Source organism: Megascapheus bottae, chromosome 19 (assembly GCF_031878675.1).
Source record: "Megascapheus bottae isolate mThoBot1 chromosome 19, mThoBot2.hap1, whole genome shotgun sequence".
Lineage (NCBI taxonomy): Eukaryota > Metazoa > Chordata > Mammalia > Rodentia > Geomyidae > Megascapheus > Megascapheus bottae.
In genome coordinates, this window is record NC_143527.1 from 26812299 (window position 1) to 26828875 (window position 16577).

The 16577-nt window shown below is 38.9% G+C and overlaps 1 protein-coding gene across 10 annotated transcripts in view; it reads right to left on the reverse strand.

Moving 5' to 3' along the window:
* Window positions 1–16577, reverse strand: part of Fhod3 (formin homology 2 domain containing 3) — a 400155-nt gene that overhangs the window by 81513 nt on the left and 302065 nt on the right. For all 10 annotated transcript variants that reach the window (XM_090353236.1, XM_090353234.1, XM_090353233.1 and 7 more), the window contains one exon: window positions 338–469. In XM_090353236.1, coding sequence (XP_090209362.1) covers window positions 338–469 — 132 coding nt within the window. The remainder of the gene's footprint in view (window positions 1–337; window positions 470–16577) is intronic.

The window sequence follows — 16577 nt, forward strand, 5'->3', positions numbered from 1 at the left end:
ATGAATAAACCACGAAGATCTTTTAGGGAGAAATGACAAGATAATTAGACACTCTGTCCTCACAAAGGCCCGTGTAAGGTCATAATGGAGGACCAGGAATACGCAAGTCCCTAATTGTATTTAGTAGTCTGTGCTTCCTGTCATATGCTTAGAGAAAGGCCAGACCAAATCAGATACAGCTTGTTGCACGTAAATCTTGTACCTCCTTATAAATATAGGCAGAATTAGAAGCAAAGACAGCAGTTCTTAACTTTTTGACACCAGGATTAATCGGATACAGGAAAAGTCACATGCCTTACATTTTAACTCATGACTCGAACAACCTTAAAAGCCTTACTTGAATTTGTTTCTTTCTTCCCGTTCTATTCTCTGCAGCCTCTCTTCTCTCTCCTGTCGCCGTCTCTCTCTCTCTGCTGCCAGAGACTCTTGGTGCTGCCTATATGATGATGTGAGAAGACCACTTGATGACCTGAAGACACAATAAAGCAATGATTTAGTTGCATGGCACTGCAACTGAAAGTACTAAAGCAGGGGTCAGTCTGAGCTTGGATATAATTCTGTCAGTACCTAGACAGTGCAAGAGGAAAAATTACGCCGGATCTTAGGTCTCCTAAATCAAGAATTGTATCTGTAAATGGCAAGGACCTTGCTCCAAGCACGCTACAAAAAAGGTGGCAACATGTATAAAATGTCCAGGAGTCATCCATTATGGGAAGTGGTATAAACAAAAAGTACTTCAGGAAATGCTTTCTGTATATTGTTTGTATATGACCTGTATTATATTAGAGAACTTTCAAGCTAAAACTTTTCTATTATACATGTACCAAAGGTATTTTTGCATAACCAGTATCTCAATATACATCCTCAAAATAATGAAGTTATTAAAAGAAGATAGATGGAGGAAAAAAATCATAGCGATGGTCTGAAAAGACAATTAAGGAGGTTTTCTTCCTTATCAAGAAGTATTGAAGCTTTGTTATTGTTAGTTTTCTTGATAATGTCCATTTTAAATAGGGTGTTGTAGTGATTTATTTCTTTCATATGGCCAGAGATGTTGAACATTGCTTCACATGTCTGTTTAACCATTCTTACTTCTTCCTTTGAGAAGTCTCCCTTTTAAGTTTTTAGCCCATTTATTGACTGAATTGTTGAGTTTTTGAGGGCTTTATTTGGGGGAGTTTAATTTTTTGAACTCTAAGAATACTTTAGATATGATGCTCTTGTGTGATGTATAGCTGGTAAAAACATCTCCCATTCTGTGGGATTTCTATATATCTTGTTTGTTATGTCCTTTGCCATGCAGAATCTTTTCAGTTTGATGAAATACCAAATATCTGGTCTTTCTACTACACTGTTGGTGGGAATGTAGACTTATTCAACTAGTCTGGAAAACAGTATGAAGGTTTCTCAAAGACTAAACATAGAAAGATGATTGGGAGGGGTGGGGGAAAGGAAATGTGAAAAAAATGTGAGAAGGGGTATCAATATGTAAGAAGTAATGCACCTACTATCTGGCAAACTAACTGTAATCTCTCTATATGTTACAATTTAAAAAATGGAAATTCATTTAATATTTAGTCACACATTTATGATTTGAGTGTTTGCCTTCTAGAAACCTTCAATTAAGCAAGTAACCATTGAATGACAATGATACACACAAACATAGTAGCAAACATAATAGCATGGCATTGTTTGTACTCTATTGGATAAATGTCCAGTAGTGGGATTGTTGAGTCATAGGATAGCTCTTTGTTTAGTCTTTTTTAACTTTTATCTTCTTTGTTCTGCTGTTATATTTTGAGTTTTTAAATGTGACACACAGCCAGAATAAAGGGGTTTATTATCTTGTACACTGACTGATGGATATTGAGGATAATTTATTTACTATCATACATTTTATCTCACAGATTAATGATATGCCCCAAATCAGAAATGATGTTCTTTCTAAAATACACAAAGATATTTTAAAGTGACAATTGTGCCAATAATTGGTTTTATATCAGCTACCTTCCTGATCACAAAGCAATTAAGTTGAAAATAAATAATAATGATAATGAAAAATCCATATAATTATACATTTTAATGTATTTCTAAATAAAGCAAATAACAGTATAGAACCGGAAAAGAGTCAAAGATTATCATAAGGCTTTCAAGCTATTCATTAAATTTTGTAGGATAATTATAACATACAATGTAGAAGGAAATTCATTTCTTAAGTATTTATATTAGAAAAATATATACAGAAAATCAGAAAACTAAAATGTAGTTTACAATTCAAAAATCAGTAAGTACACAATAAATAGCCCTTTCTTATACCAATGACATACATATAAAAATAAAATAAAAATGTAAAAGAATAATCTTCCAACTTTTAGAACTCAGAGTTCTAATTTATTTTGTTTTAGGTCAAAAAGGACAACTATAAAGGAGAGATTTGATAAATCCATATTCCTGAATTTAATTTTGTGTAGCTTAGAAGATTATATAAATTAAGACTAAAAGAAAGTAATGGCTATTCCACTCCTTGGCATTTACCCAGTCATCCAGAAACAAGGACATACTAAAGCCACTAGCACAACAATGTTCATTGCAGCTCTATTTACCATAGCAAAGATATGGAGCCAACCTAAATGCCCCTCAGCTGATGATTGGATCAACAAGATGTGGTATTTATACACAATGGAATTCTATGCTGTCATCAGAAAGAACGACATCACCCCAATTGTAAGAAAATGGAAAGACTTAGAAAAAATCAAATTAAATGAAGTAAGCAAGACTCAAAGGAACATAGGCTCAATGGTTTCTCTCACTTGTCATAATCAGTAGAAACCTTGGGCTCTCCTAGCAGAGGTTTACAATAGGGCAAAACCTAGATATATAAGGCCATATAGGATGAGGCTAAATGAAAGGACATACAAGATATAGAAACAAGAGCCATACAAGGTGTGACTGTTGTTCTTAATGTACCATGTTATTTCTCATCTCTTTCGTTGTCCCTTGATTATCTCACATTGTTACAGTATCTTACCTTGTTATCAGATATATTGTATATATGTTTATTTGTTTATTTGAAATAGGATAGGGAAGGGGGAAACAAGATGAGGGAAGGGGAGAGGGGAGGGAAATGGGGACAAAAAGCATAAGAAGGGGTAGCAATGATTGTTAAGTAATGCACCTTTCATCTGGCGAATATAATGTAACCCTTCTATTAGTTACAATAAATATTATTTAATAAAAAAGAAAAGTAATCACTTTTGAGAAGCTACTTATAATGTGACAACTGCAGTGGATTTTGTATATAGAATATAAAAATACTTGCAATCCAGGCGCGGTGGCTCAGACCTGTAATCCTAGCTACTCAGAAGACTGAGATCTGAGGATTGCATTTCAAACCCAGCCCAGAGACAAAAGTCTGTGAGACACTTATCTCCAATTAACCACAAGAAAACTGCAAGTGGTGCTGTGGCTCAAGTGGTGGAAAGCTAGTGTTGAGCTAAGAGCACAGGGTAAGTACCCATGCCCAGAGTTCAAGCCCCACAACCACCACCAACAAAAAATAGAATATTTGCAAATCAGTATGTAAGAGACTTCCCAATGGAATAATAAGCCAAGGATAATGAGCATTTCATTGAAAAAGAAAGTTAAGGGCGGGGAGTTTGGCCTAGTGGTAGAGTGCTTGCCTAGCATGCATGAAGACCCAGGTTTGATTCCTTGGTACCACATACATAGAAAAAAGCCAGAAGTGGTGCTGAGGCTCAAGTGGTAGAGCTCTCCTTGAGAAAGTCCAAGGACAGTGCTCAGGCCCTGAGCTCAAACCCAGGACTGGAAAAAAAAAAGAAAGTTAAATAACCAATAAACATATGATGCTTATTTTCACTAAAAATCAAAACAAAGACATGCAAGCCAAACTAACAGTGACATTCAAGATCCATCCTTTTGTGTCCCCAACAGATCTTTATAGCAGGTAGACAGAACTAAATGACTATATGAGTGAATCCCCCCTACTCTTACAATGGGCAACAAATGCAACATTCCTAGGTCTCCTATAAGGTCAGCAATGGAAGTATAAACTTTTGTCCTATAAATCCTGTTTCTGAAAACTTTTCCAAGGAGAAAACAAATGCTAGACAGCATTTAACCAGAGGAAGACCTCTCAAGTTATCCCTGAAAAACAGAATGACCACTTTCAAGCTAGTAAGACAAATTATTTTCTTTAGAATGACATCATTAAGGCTTTTGTGTTTTATATTAAGTTCTTCAGAAAAAATACTCACCATCCTTGTAATTTGTCACAAGGTTACATTTTCTGATTTGGGGACCAGCTATGGCATAAAGAAAATGAGCAAAACACTTAAATTGAAAACTTCAGTGCAACTGGTCAGTTTAATTTCTCTGAGCCACATTAAATTGTTTGGAAAATGAATGTTTGAATGAGAGTGTCTGTATGGATTTTTCTTAAAGCTGTATTCCTGTGGTACCCTTGTCGCTTTCTAATGACCTGAGCTCACAGGGATCTCACTGATACAAGAGAAAGGAGATGAGAAAAACTGTATTGGCATGAAAACATCCCTACAAGTAGCAGTAAATCTCAGGTCCTTTTTTTTTTAACTCTTACTGGAGGTACAAAGCACAAGTGCCTTGTGCACTATTATGGAATCTCCTCTCCTTTTTGCATGAGTTTACAGTACATAGATTTTACCATTAAGGGACGTGTTCTTCCTTCAAGAAGCTCCATGGTGTGTTTTCATGTGAAGTCTCGGTGCCCCACTGACAGACTCCCCATATGGTCTCAGTTATTGTTAATGGGATCATGTTTTCCTGACCAACTGGTAGGAGATTTCCAGAACCCATCTTGCTTAGGATTTGGTGCCTTCTTTTTAGGAATGTTCAATATTGCCAAGGACTTAGAAAACTTACCCTGTAGTAATTAGCAATTAAGAATATTTATCATAGGCTATTCTCTTTTCTCCATCAGCCTCTTCCCTTAACTTTTCTTTATGTGCAGGGGAGAAGTAAACACAAATACATTGTTTTTCACATAGGAATTTTACATTATTTCCATTATACTAACTGAAGTAATAAAAGGGTTAGTTTCAGAAAGATCCAAAATTATATACCTGATAATGAAAATGGTTTCTTAGATTTAGAAATAGTTTCATCTGTGAAGCACAGTGAAGTTTTTAATACATAAACAACAAGCTCTGTTCTTTTTTTATTCCTTCAAAGTCTTCCCTGACTTTTAAAAGTGAGCTGCCAGAAAAGCAACCAAAGACAACCAGTCCAATCTTGACCTTAACTGGCTTGGAATGTCTCCTGGCTCTTTCAAGACTAACCCCACTGCCCAGGCTAAATGAACAAGACAGAGAGGACTTGACCAAGAGTGGAGGGGGAGATTTTCTGTCAACAATAGTCTCTCATTTTTGATGATAGGTTGATATTGTGTTGATCTAATAATTTGAAAACAGACTAAACATAAAATGGGAAGTCCTTTATAAAGATAAAGCTAAGACAAATAGGAAAGATGAAAACATTGATTTTGCTTTTTAAAACGTTAGAGAACCCATTCAAAGCATAATTCAAATCTGCCAGTGAGCCTACAACATTTTAAGCAACTGATAACTTTAAAAGTGACAGTCAGCAGGTCACTCTTGATTATTGCACAATAAATATTTCAGGGATATGCAGTATTTTATATTAAAAAAAAAAGACTCCAGGGCCAGGAGTTTGGCCTAGTGGTAGAGTGCTTGCCTAGCATGCATGAAGACCCAGGTTCAATTTCTTAGTACCACATACATAGAAAAAAGCCAGAAGTGGTGCTGTGGCTCAAGTGGTAGAGCTCTAGCTTTGAGAAAGTCCAAGGACAGTGCTCAGGCCCTGAACTCAAGCCCAGGACCGGCAAAAAAAAAAGACTCTAAATGTGGCAGCTATTCCTTTAAAAAAAACAGTGCTTATCAGCCCTTTGATTTAGGATGAGAGTGTAACTTGCTTTGGCCAGTGTATTCATCAGAAATGTGGTTCAATATAAGTAGAGACTTGCACCAGGCACTGGAGGCTCATGCCTGAAATCCTAGCTACTCAGGAGGCTGAGAGCTGAGGATTGAGGTTCAGAGCTGGCCTGGGCACAGAAGGCTGTGAGACTCTTATGTCCAGTTAATCACCAGAAAACCAGAAGTGGCACTGTGACTCAAGCAGTACAATGCTATCCTTGAGCTAAAGCGCTCAGGGACTACACCCAGGAGCAGAGTTAAACCATGGCGGGTGGAGAGGGGAGTGGAGAAGCAGAGACTTGTAAAATGCTTGCACACTGAGGCTTCCTCACTTCCTGGCCCTGGGAGCTCAACAAGTACCACCATGTGAACAAAACTGGGCTGGGTAAGGATTCACACATGTTCAGTTGCTCTGTCAACTAATAGCCAGCCAATTACTAGATCTTGTTATGTAGTAAGCCAATCAATAACTAGCTGATTGCCAGCCAAGAAGTAAACCAAATTAGAATCAGACTATACTCAAGGTGATCCTGGCCAAAATTACCAATGTTTTTTAAACTACTAAACATTGAGTTGTTTCTTATATAGTCAAAAGCTGAAACAGGATGGGAACATTGCACGTTTTATGTCAGAATCAATCCACACTACTTTGGAAGCCTCAATCTGAAATACAGGAAAAAGTAAAGTCATCTGAGAATCTGACCTACTAATCTTTTCTCACTGCCCCCAAATTGTTCTTTCCCGACGAATCAAACCATTTACTGTTTTCATTCCTCAAAGGGATCTAGTTTCCTTGTCTACTAGCATCTTGCTTCCTGAAACACTGTCTTCTTCTGTCTTCCTTGTTTCTCAGAGACACTTCCTTTGATGGACACAGAGGATACTTCTTTATGTTTCTTCAAATTTACATGTGTTCATTTAGCAAATCACCGACAGGTAATGGGTTCATTATTCTCTACTAAAGAAATGAACAGAATTTCCAGCAGGGATCATTAGAGCATGATCCCTGTCTCTTCTCGTCCTTTTCTCCTCCCCTCTACAACACCTGCTATGTATCCAGAGAGTGTCAATGCACTGACTGAATTCAACTGTGATTTCAGTGACATCATAAGCTATGTATTTTAGTAATAACAAATTTAGACCACAAACCCACTATTTTTAATGTTGATTCTTTTTACCTCTCTCCCTTTAAATCTGCTTTACTAATAAAATTATAAGCATAAGTGTTGGCACATTGAAACCAATTGACTTAATAGCATATCACTGGAGGACTATTTCAGTGAGAAAAACAGGATAAGATTTGGAATTTCTACATTCACCCAAGATGGAATAACAGGAATCGGATTTATGTGCACCTGAAACAACTAAAAACCAGACAACCTATACAGAACAATGGCATTCTAAAAATTGGATATCAGATGATGGAAGTCAGTGACTCTTGAGAAATGAGGATCCCAGAGTAGGATGGCCCTAGCTTACTGCACTGAGAGTCTTCAGGCTGTGACAAAAGATGAAAAACCTAAAAGTTTCTCTGAGTCATGCAGATGGACCTTCAAGGCTGGATTTGGCAAGGTAAAGAACCAGAGAAGGAGAACACACAGCAGACTGCTGCACTTCTGCAAAATTCCTACACATACTCAGTTGAGGACTGATTAACATGCATGAGAGAAAGTTACCTTTGTCCAGTGAAGGAATAATCAAAAGAATTAAAGCCGATAGCATGCAGAGGTTATACAGGTCAGAGAGCAGTGCTCGGATCCAACAGTTGGAGAAAGAAATCTAGTAATTCAGGGCACATTGGTTAAAGGTTTAACATGTATTTCACCCAGTGGGAATCTAGACTAAACATCATTCTGGCCCAGTGTAACAAAGCTAAAAGCCCAAGACCCATGGAGGTTAAACTGTTTCTCAGTGAAGTACATCACAGAACTAAACTCAGGAAGATTTATAGTAATACAAAATCATCTAGCACCCAAAAAGGGGGCATCCACTTAAAAAAAGAGAAAAAGATTGGGCTGGGAGCGTGACCTTGTAGTAGAGTGCTTGCCTAGCATGCATGAAGACCTGGGTTCAATTCCTCAGTACCATACATAAGAAAAAGCCAGAAGTGGCACTGTGGCTCAAGTGGTACAGCACTAGCCTTAAGAAAGCCCAAGGATAGCACTCAGGCCCTGAGTTTAAGACCCAGGACTGGCCAAAAAAATACTGGCATAGCCAGGCATGGTGGCTAACACCTGTAATCCTAGCTACTCAGGAGGCTGAGATCTGAGAATCACTGTTTGCTTCAAAGCCAGCCAGGGCACTAAAAAGTCCATGAGACTCTTTCCTCCAATTAATCACCAGAAAACTGGAAGTAGCACTGTGGCTCAAGGTATAAGGCGGTAGCCTTGAGCTGAAGACTTCAGGGAAACACCAAGACCCTGAGTTCATGTCTCATAACCAACAATAAAAAAGGCAAACTAATCTATAATAAGGTTGCAGTAATTATGAAGAGAAAAGTCTTGAGGATAATAGATATGTGCAATATATTGAGGTTATCATGGTTTCACTGGCATATAAATACATATATTGTATGGTTTAAAATACATGGCTTAGCCTGCACAACCATGTTTATTGCAGCATTGTTTACAATTGCCATGATATGCAATCAACCCAAATGTCCCTCAATTGACAATGGATCAAGAAAATGTGGTGTATGTACACAATGGAATCCTATGCTTCCATCAGAAAGAATGACATTGTACAATTCATAAGGAAATGGAAAGACTCAGAAAAATTATAGTAGGTGAAGTTAGCCAGACCCTAGGAAACATAGGTGGCATGGAGTCCCTCATTTATAGGCACGTGTAATCATTAGAATGTGCCTATAAATCTACAAGTAAACCCACTGCATAGGATAAGACAAATAATTACACATACACATGATTAATTAAGCAAAAGTCTAAACATTCACAGAATGAGAACAAAGGAGGATATCCCTAGGAAAGGCTCAATAGTGATGTGCATATAGTTATATAAAACGATGTTCATCAAAATGAACTCCAAGAAATGGAAACAAGAGATTTTTTTTTGCCAGTCCTGGGCTTGAGCTCAGGGCCTGAGCACTGTCCTTGGACTTTCTCAAGGCTAGAGCTCTACCACTTGAGCCTCAGCACCACTTCTGGCTTTTTTCTATGTATGTGGTACCGAGGAATCGAACCCGGGTCTTCATGCATGCTAGGCAAGCACTTTAACCACTAGGCCAAACTCCTGGCCCCAAGAGATTTTTTTTTCTGTACTGTTATGGTTCTTTTTTTTTCTTCTTTTCTTTTTCCTTTGGTAATATTCCCTTCTGTCAGTGTTCATGATTTCTGAATATAAGTTTTGGATGTAAATTCCTCTGGGAAGGAGAAGCACAGAAATGGTGGGATCAAGAGTAAAATAATTTAGCAGTGGACACTAAGTTGTAAATGAACTATACAACTTTGGAGGTAGGGAAGTTGGGAGGGGAAAAAAACTTGGAGAAAATGAGGAAGGGGGTGTGGCACTGTTCAAAAGGAAATGCACTCATTACCTGTAACTGTAAGCCCTCTCTGTACATCACCTTTACAATATATTTTTTAAATTACATGGCTTAAGAATATCCTTTGTTTAAGTACAAGGTAAATGAAATCTTATTGGTAAAAGAAGCAAAAAATGCTATATCTGGTTAATATTAACAAAAGCCAAACTGAAGTTCATAAAGCATATAGTATGAAATTATTATATATAGTTCTTAAATAATAGATATGAAGACTTAATGATCAAAATAGTAATATGGGTAGGTGCTGGTTACTCACACCTGTAATTGTACCAACTCAGGAGGCTGAAATTGGAGAATCAGGGTTCTAAGCCTGACTAGGAAAGAAAGCCCTTAAGACTCTTATCTCCAATTAACCACCAAAAAAACAGAAGTGGAGTGGTGGCTCAAGTGGTCGAGCACTGGCCTTAAGCACAAAAGCTCAAAGAAAACGCCCAGGCACTAAATTTAAGTCTAAGACTGGCACAAAATAATAACATAGTAGAAATTAAAGTATGTTGAACAATAAGATGATTCTCCTACTCATATAATTAAATACTATACAATTGAATACCATTTACCTCTGTGGAAGATACTTGCTTGCCTGTGTGTTGTCAGAATTGTAATACTATAATGAAAATGCCAGAGATCATTCATTTATTTAAAAATAAGTAAGAAAGAAAAGGTGTATATCAGCTCACAGTTTTGGAGGTTCCAGCTCACAGTCTGTTGGTTCTATTATTTGGGATCTGTGACAAGCACATCACAGTAGGAGTGCATGGCTGAGCAAACCCATTCACTTTATGGAGGGAAAGTAAAGTGAGAAGGTGGGAAAGCGGGATACCACAATCGTCCTGGATGGCATGCCCGAGTGGACTAAAGACCACTCACAAGGCTCCATCTCCTACAGGTGCCATCATCTTCTAGTAGCACTCTAGAGACTGAGTCTTTAACAGATGTGTCCTTTGCTGGACACTACAGCACCTGAAGGCTGGGAAATGCAAGGATCTTCTTTCATACATCCCAGCAGCCATATTTATATGATTATACACAGAAGTCACACCAAGTAGCATTTCGTTGTTCTTATCATCATAGGTACAGCCCTAGACATGTCCACTGTCAACAGCAGAGACATCATTTAAGTCTCCCTCTTACTGTGTCTTTTCCAGCTGGTTGCATGCATTGGTTCAGTACAGAGCTCAGATTCCTGGTCATGGCAGGAAATAGGGATTCCACGCAGTGTGCTGTGGAGGTTGGTCCCATGGGGAGTCTCACATGACTGCACTGGCTCCTGAATACAGCATGAAGCCATTCCTCCAGGCCCTGGTTGCTGTCACGCTTCAGTCTGTGTTCTGGCCTCTGCTGTAGGTCCTGACCTTGGCATATAACAGTTCTTATCCATTCCCTATTTGCTCTTAATTTCCACCATTCTGTCCAACACTAAGTGAGGCCTTCAGTACAAAGGAGGCTAGTCTTCTTCTGTCACAGCTCCAAGTCTACCCTGGCTGGCTTGGCTTCACAAACTCAGTTATTCTCCTGGCAGCTTCCAGAGACCCTGACTGCCACCAGCTGCATGGTTTCCAGGTCTTCCTGGCCCAGACAGACATGTGTCCTTCTCATCTTCTCTGCCTCTCACTTTCCGACAATTCACTTTTCCTTTGCATACTCACTTCTTCTTTAAATGCCAAACTTATGCCAAACAGTCTCACAGTCCATCTGCTGCTTCAAGATCACATTTTAGAGAAACACATGGACCCTCTCCATTTCTCTACCCCTCTCTTGACCTCTTACTTCCACTCCTACAGGCAAATCCCAGGACAAATTGCAATTTATCATAAGCTGGTGACTCCATTTTCCCAGACCACATTGCCACAGCTATCTCTCTTACAGCAGTTTTACCAGGTCTTGCTTTGGGTGATTTTTTTTCTTTTTAGCTTTTCTACAAAAGCTCATTTTCTGCATGTAAGAAATGACAATGGAACCTCCTTATTTGTTGACTCATGTTTCTGCCAATAACATAAAAGTCCTGGAAGCCAGGATCAGGGTCTGATAAAGCAGTATGGATTATGGTACCTAATGCAGGGCTGCGGAACTAGGTACACTCAATAAATATTTTCTAAAAGTAATATATGTGTTGGGGGGGACTGGTATGTCTTATATGCACAATTTCCAAAATAGATTCACAAATCCGATCGTGTTCCATTACAGTGGGGATGTACACTGTACACTCATTCCTCTTTTAGCTAGGCTTTAAGAGAATAAACGGTTTGGTGGAAAGAAGGGACAAATATCAGGGACTCAGGAATACATTTCTGAAGGGAAAACTGCATGCATGCATGCATATGTGCGCATGTGCGCTCGCGTGCACATGCGCATGTGTGCACACACACACACACACGCATACACACGCACACACACATACCTTTTTGCTTTCTGATCTTGGTACCATGCCAGTGCAAAAACAGTGACAACCAAAACCTGTCCCTAGAGAACAGGGTGCAAAGGCAGAGACTGTCAGGCTAAATAATGGTATCTACAGGTCTGTGGGGAGAGGTATTCCATCCATACTTTCCTTGATGTATAATATTTATTTGCCTTTCCTTGTTACAGATCTCATCTAGTTCCCAAGTGTCACACTTGGGGTCCTCACTTACAAATGCCAATATTAAAGACAGCTTGGCATATCCTTTATGCACACAGGAAAAAAAGGAAGGAAATAGGATACAGAGAGGCTGTTTACAGAGCAGGGCAGTGAGCTAGAACCTGAGAGAGGAAAGCAGTTCCTGCCTAATAGCACACATACACCTGGGGAGATCACATAAATCAGAAAATGGATGCCAGAAAATGAGGCCCTAAGAGCAGAAGACGGAGACATGGGAATAATATAGTACTCCCTGCAAACAGTCATTAAAATCATGTGGACACTGAATTCTCCAGAGAACAATCCTCTTTCTTTTCATAGTTTCCTCTGAGTTTTGGACAAAGTGGCCAGTCCAAGAGTGTGAAGCATCTTTATCATGTGGCTTTGTAGGCCTCAGGTACACAGTGTCAAACCACAAGAGGTCCGTGAGCGCCATTTTAGAAGCAAAGAGATGTATAATTTCCCCCAAGAGCTGAGAGCTGAAATAGAGGAGTTGGAACAACAGAGGGAGCCATGTTGAATTCTGACTTGTCAAGTCAGAGGAAGAACACAGGGCATATGTCACCTGCTTGGGTCAGGCAGGAAGAAGCAGACAAATGAAGAAAGAAGGGCAATGAGAGAGAGGACAGAATGACTATGAAGTAGGGACATCAGGATAGCCTGGTGTGTTCACATGAGAGTGTCTGTAGAGTTGAATTACACTGAACATAGCATATACCAGTGGGCAATGACACTTGCATTGTGCATGCAGGAGTCAAACATGAGAGCTCCCTCATGTAACCTTACTCTGGTAGGACCCACCTGGGAGACAAAGCTTCTAAACAGGAAAAGTCAGTTGCTTAGATCTGGAAATAGGAGGTACACTTATCACTACAGTTTACAGGCCAGGCATGACACTGATCTTGAGCTAAATCTATGGTAGTAGAAATGGCAAGGAGTCAGATCTCAGCCAAATGTATGAGCTTGCTTCTCTAACACCTGCTGAGGATCCAGAGTCCTTGGGCAAGGCAGGGGCTAAAACTGAACTCAGGGCCTCTGGTGATCATCTCATTGGATGAAACTGCCAGTAGGAGCCAGACACCATGTAAACTCACCCCATCAATGGGACCAGCATTCCTGCTTTTGTGCACTTTGGATCTAATGCAATCAATTAATTGGGACCATATTTTGCCTTGCAGGGCATTTTGCCTTGTTTGTAACAAGATTGTTATCAGGATCTAGCAGCAGACATGTAAGAAGCTTGCTGCTGCATGACGCAAAGAGCACACTACTTCTTTGCTTAAATGGTAGGGATACGGCTGCACTGGTACATTTGTTTTCTGTTGGCATCGGTTAACAGCGTGCCCTATCTGTCATCATTAAGAAAGATGACCTCTTGTTCAATGATGTTTAGTTTTCAATCTACCTGAACCAACCTTCTGTCTTGTCTGGCTTGGCTCTAGTTCTTCTCCTAACTCCACTACAGACAAGACAGAAAAGATCAAGTGTCAGGAGCCATAAAGAACAAATGGTCCATTTGGAGGAAGCAGCTAGGATACAGAAGATATGAGATATGAGCAAACAGTTAAAAGGCATGGCCAGCAGGTAAGCTCTAGAGGAGCAATGGTATTTGAAACAGGCAGGAAAGAGATGACAGCAGAGGCTACTGTATAAAAGGGAGGAGTGATCCAACAACTGACAAAGGGAGGCATCTTGAGAGGATCATAGGAAGTGGGACTCCAATAAGGAGATGCCTGAGCTAGAAGGAGGAGCTACCATTAAACACAATGGGCTCCCCTTTGCCTATCCCAGTTGCTTGGTCCCAGAGTCTCAATCACCGTTCAAAACCTTCAGCAGCAGATAACATAAATGGAAACAGGATGTTTTGAGAAAAGACAACATAGTCATGTTTGAATAACTACTAAGGAAATGGTAAAGACAAACAGTAGGGAGAAAGGGAGCTCCTGATAGCCTAGAATTGTGGAACAGGGAGGGCTGGAGGAAGGATGAGATGGGAGACTTTCCTAAGGGAATGTATTGAGCATTCAAATACATAAATATACCTTCATTCCTTACTTGTATATGAAAATGAGTGGGGAAATAATGGCTGGATCAATAAGTAGTATTAGAACAAGTGAAAAATTTAAAATTATGTACTTTTTCCATACCATTTTCCCCAAATAGTTTCCAGATAAATAAAATAGTAGATATGAAGGAAAAGGTATAGAAGTACTAGAAACACAAAACCCAAAAGATAGGAAAGATTAATATATAGTTTGTAAAACTGAAATTTGTCTAGATGTTAAAAACTCCACAAGTTAACTATAAAGGCCAATGGCAAGGAAAACAACTTCTAATCTTCTCAGTTTATAACGTAATGGTACAATGCAGTGAGAACTCAATGGCAATGTGCCAAAAACAGAAAAGGAAATATAAGCATGACCCAGACTTATGAAAACATGTTCAGTACAATCAAAGTAAGAGAAATGCAAATTCACTTTTGTGACATACAATTTTTTTGTGACATACAATTTTTCATTATCACATGATCAAAGAATTAAAATTTAACATTCCTTGGCAAGGGTAAAGGAAAAAAAGCTCTCACACACTAGCATTGAGAACCAACATTGGTATGACGATGATGATGAGCCATTTAGCTAAAATAATAAAATGAAAGTAAGAGTATATAACCATTTTGATTTACTAAAGCCATCTGTAGGAATTTATCCTACAGATATTCACACATGTTCAAGATGACATGTACCTTTGGTACAATGCTTTAGAGCAAAACAGCAGTGGTTACCAATATGGCTGGGATGCAGCATACAAAGTAACATGCACAGAAAACATGATGAGTGTTATTAGAAAAAACATAACAGCTCCTGCCATGGAAAGAAAAGTAATACAAAACTGGAGAAAAGCAAAAAAAGGTTTGTATACTGTTGTTCATTTTTTAACACTTCATTATACATTTTTTGGCAACACTAGGGCTTGAACTCAGGCTCTTTTGTTTGCTGGTTAGTTATTCTACTGCTTAAAGACAGGCCTTCAACTCTATGTTAAACATTTATATGCTTATATAAACAAATTTCTCTGGAAATTTGGAAGAAGCCACTGGGAGTTATTTTTTCTGGAAAGATAAGAGAGAGCTATATTTCTACTATACTTCTGTCATTCTTTTCAAATTTTATACCATGTACATGCACAGTCCACTATTGAAATAAAATTGAAAAGTTGATAGGGCAGAGAATGTAGCCTAGTGATAGTGTACTCACCTAGCACGTATGAAGCCCTGGGTTCGATTCCTCCATACCACATACTCAGAAAAAGCCGAAAGTAACACTGTAACTCAAGTGGCAGAGTGCTAGCCTTGAGCAAAATGTGTCCAACAACAGTGCCCCAGCCCTGAGTTCAAGTCCCAGGACTGTCAAAAAAAATTATTTCAGGAAGTGACACTGTTGCTCAAGGTGATAGAGCACTAGCCTTGAGCTGAAGAACTCAGGGACAATACCCAGACCCAGAGTTCATGCCCCATGACTGACCAAAAAAAAAAAGATTGAATGTCTTTTTGTATGAGTCAGGAAATCCCACTTTTGAGTATTCAAAAGGAACTGAAATCAAGATCTCAAAGGAATCTGCATACTGTGTTCATTCCAGCACAATAAAGATACAACCGAAATCATCAGACAGTAGATAAGGAAAGAGTAGCATAAGCATACAGTGCCCTGAGTGCATACTCAGCCCTTAAAACAGGGGAAACGTTACTTGTGATAATAAGCATGGATATTATGCTAAGTAAAATAATCTAATCATAGGACTAATGCTAAATAATTCCTGTTACAGGAAGGTTACCCAAAGACCCTCCCATGTCCACCCTCTGGGCAGTCTAGGAAAAGCTCCATTCTAGGTAGACTCCCTAGTGTCTGCTCAGTACTGGTTACCTTAACGTACCATCAGCCCTTGGCCCTACTCTGTCCTCTCACATATCCTCATCCACCAACAAAGCCTCTAGCAGCCATTTCTGATAAGGTCCACAAGATGGAGACCTCATAGTAAGTTTGGAAAGAAAACGTGCTTTGCCTTTCCCAAGACCTAAAGCCACAGACTCTCTTGTGGTGTGGTTATTGTTTGCTTGTTTATTTGTTTCATTTGGATACTTGAAACAAATGGTTCAAATATTCCTATAATTTTGTTGTCTTTCTAAAAGAAAATATTTAGAACTTCTCTGCTCAGAAAGTACATTGTCAAAATTGAAGCATTTTTTTTCAAGTCTCAGCTTTTATGAAACAGTTGCATTTTGCATCCCCGAGGGTCTTTGTAAATAGTTCTGGTTTTCTTGTTTTGTTTTGGCACAGCTTAAGCTCCAATTTCATGAAAGTTAATGCTAAATTCTGCTCCTAAAAGACAGCCTTTTAAAGGAAGCTGTAACAGA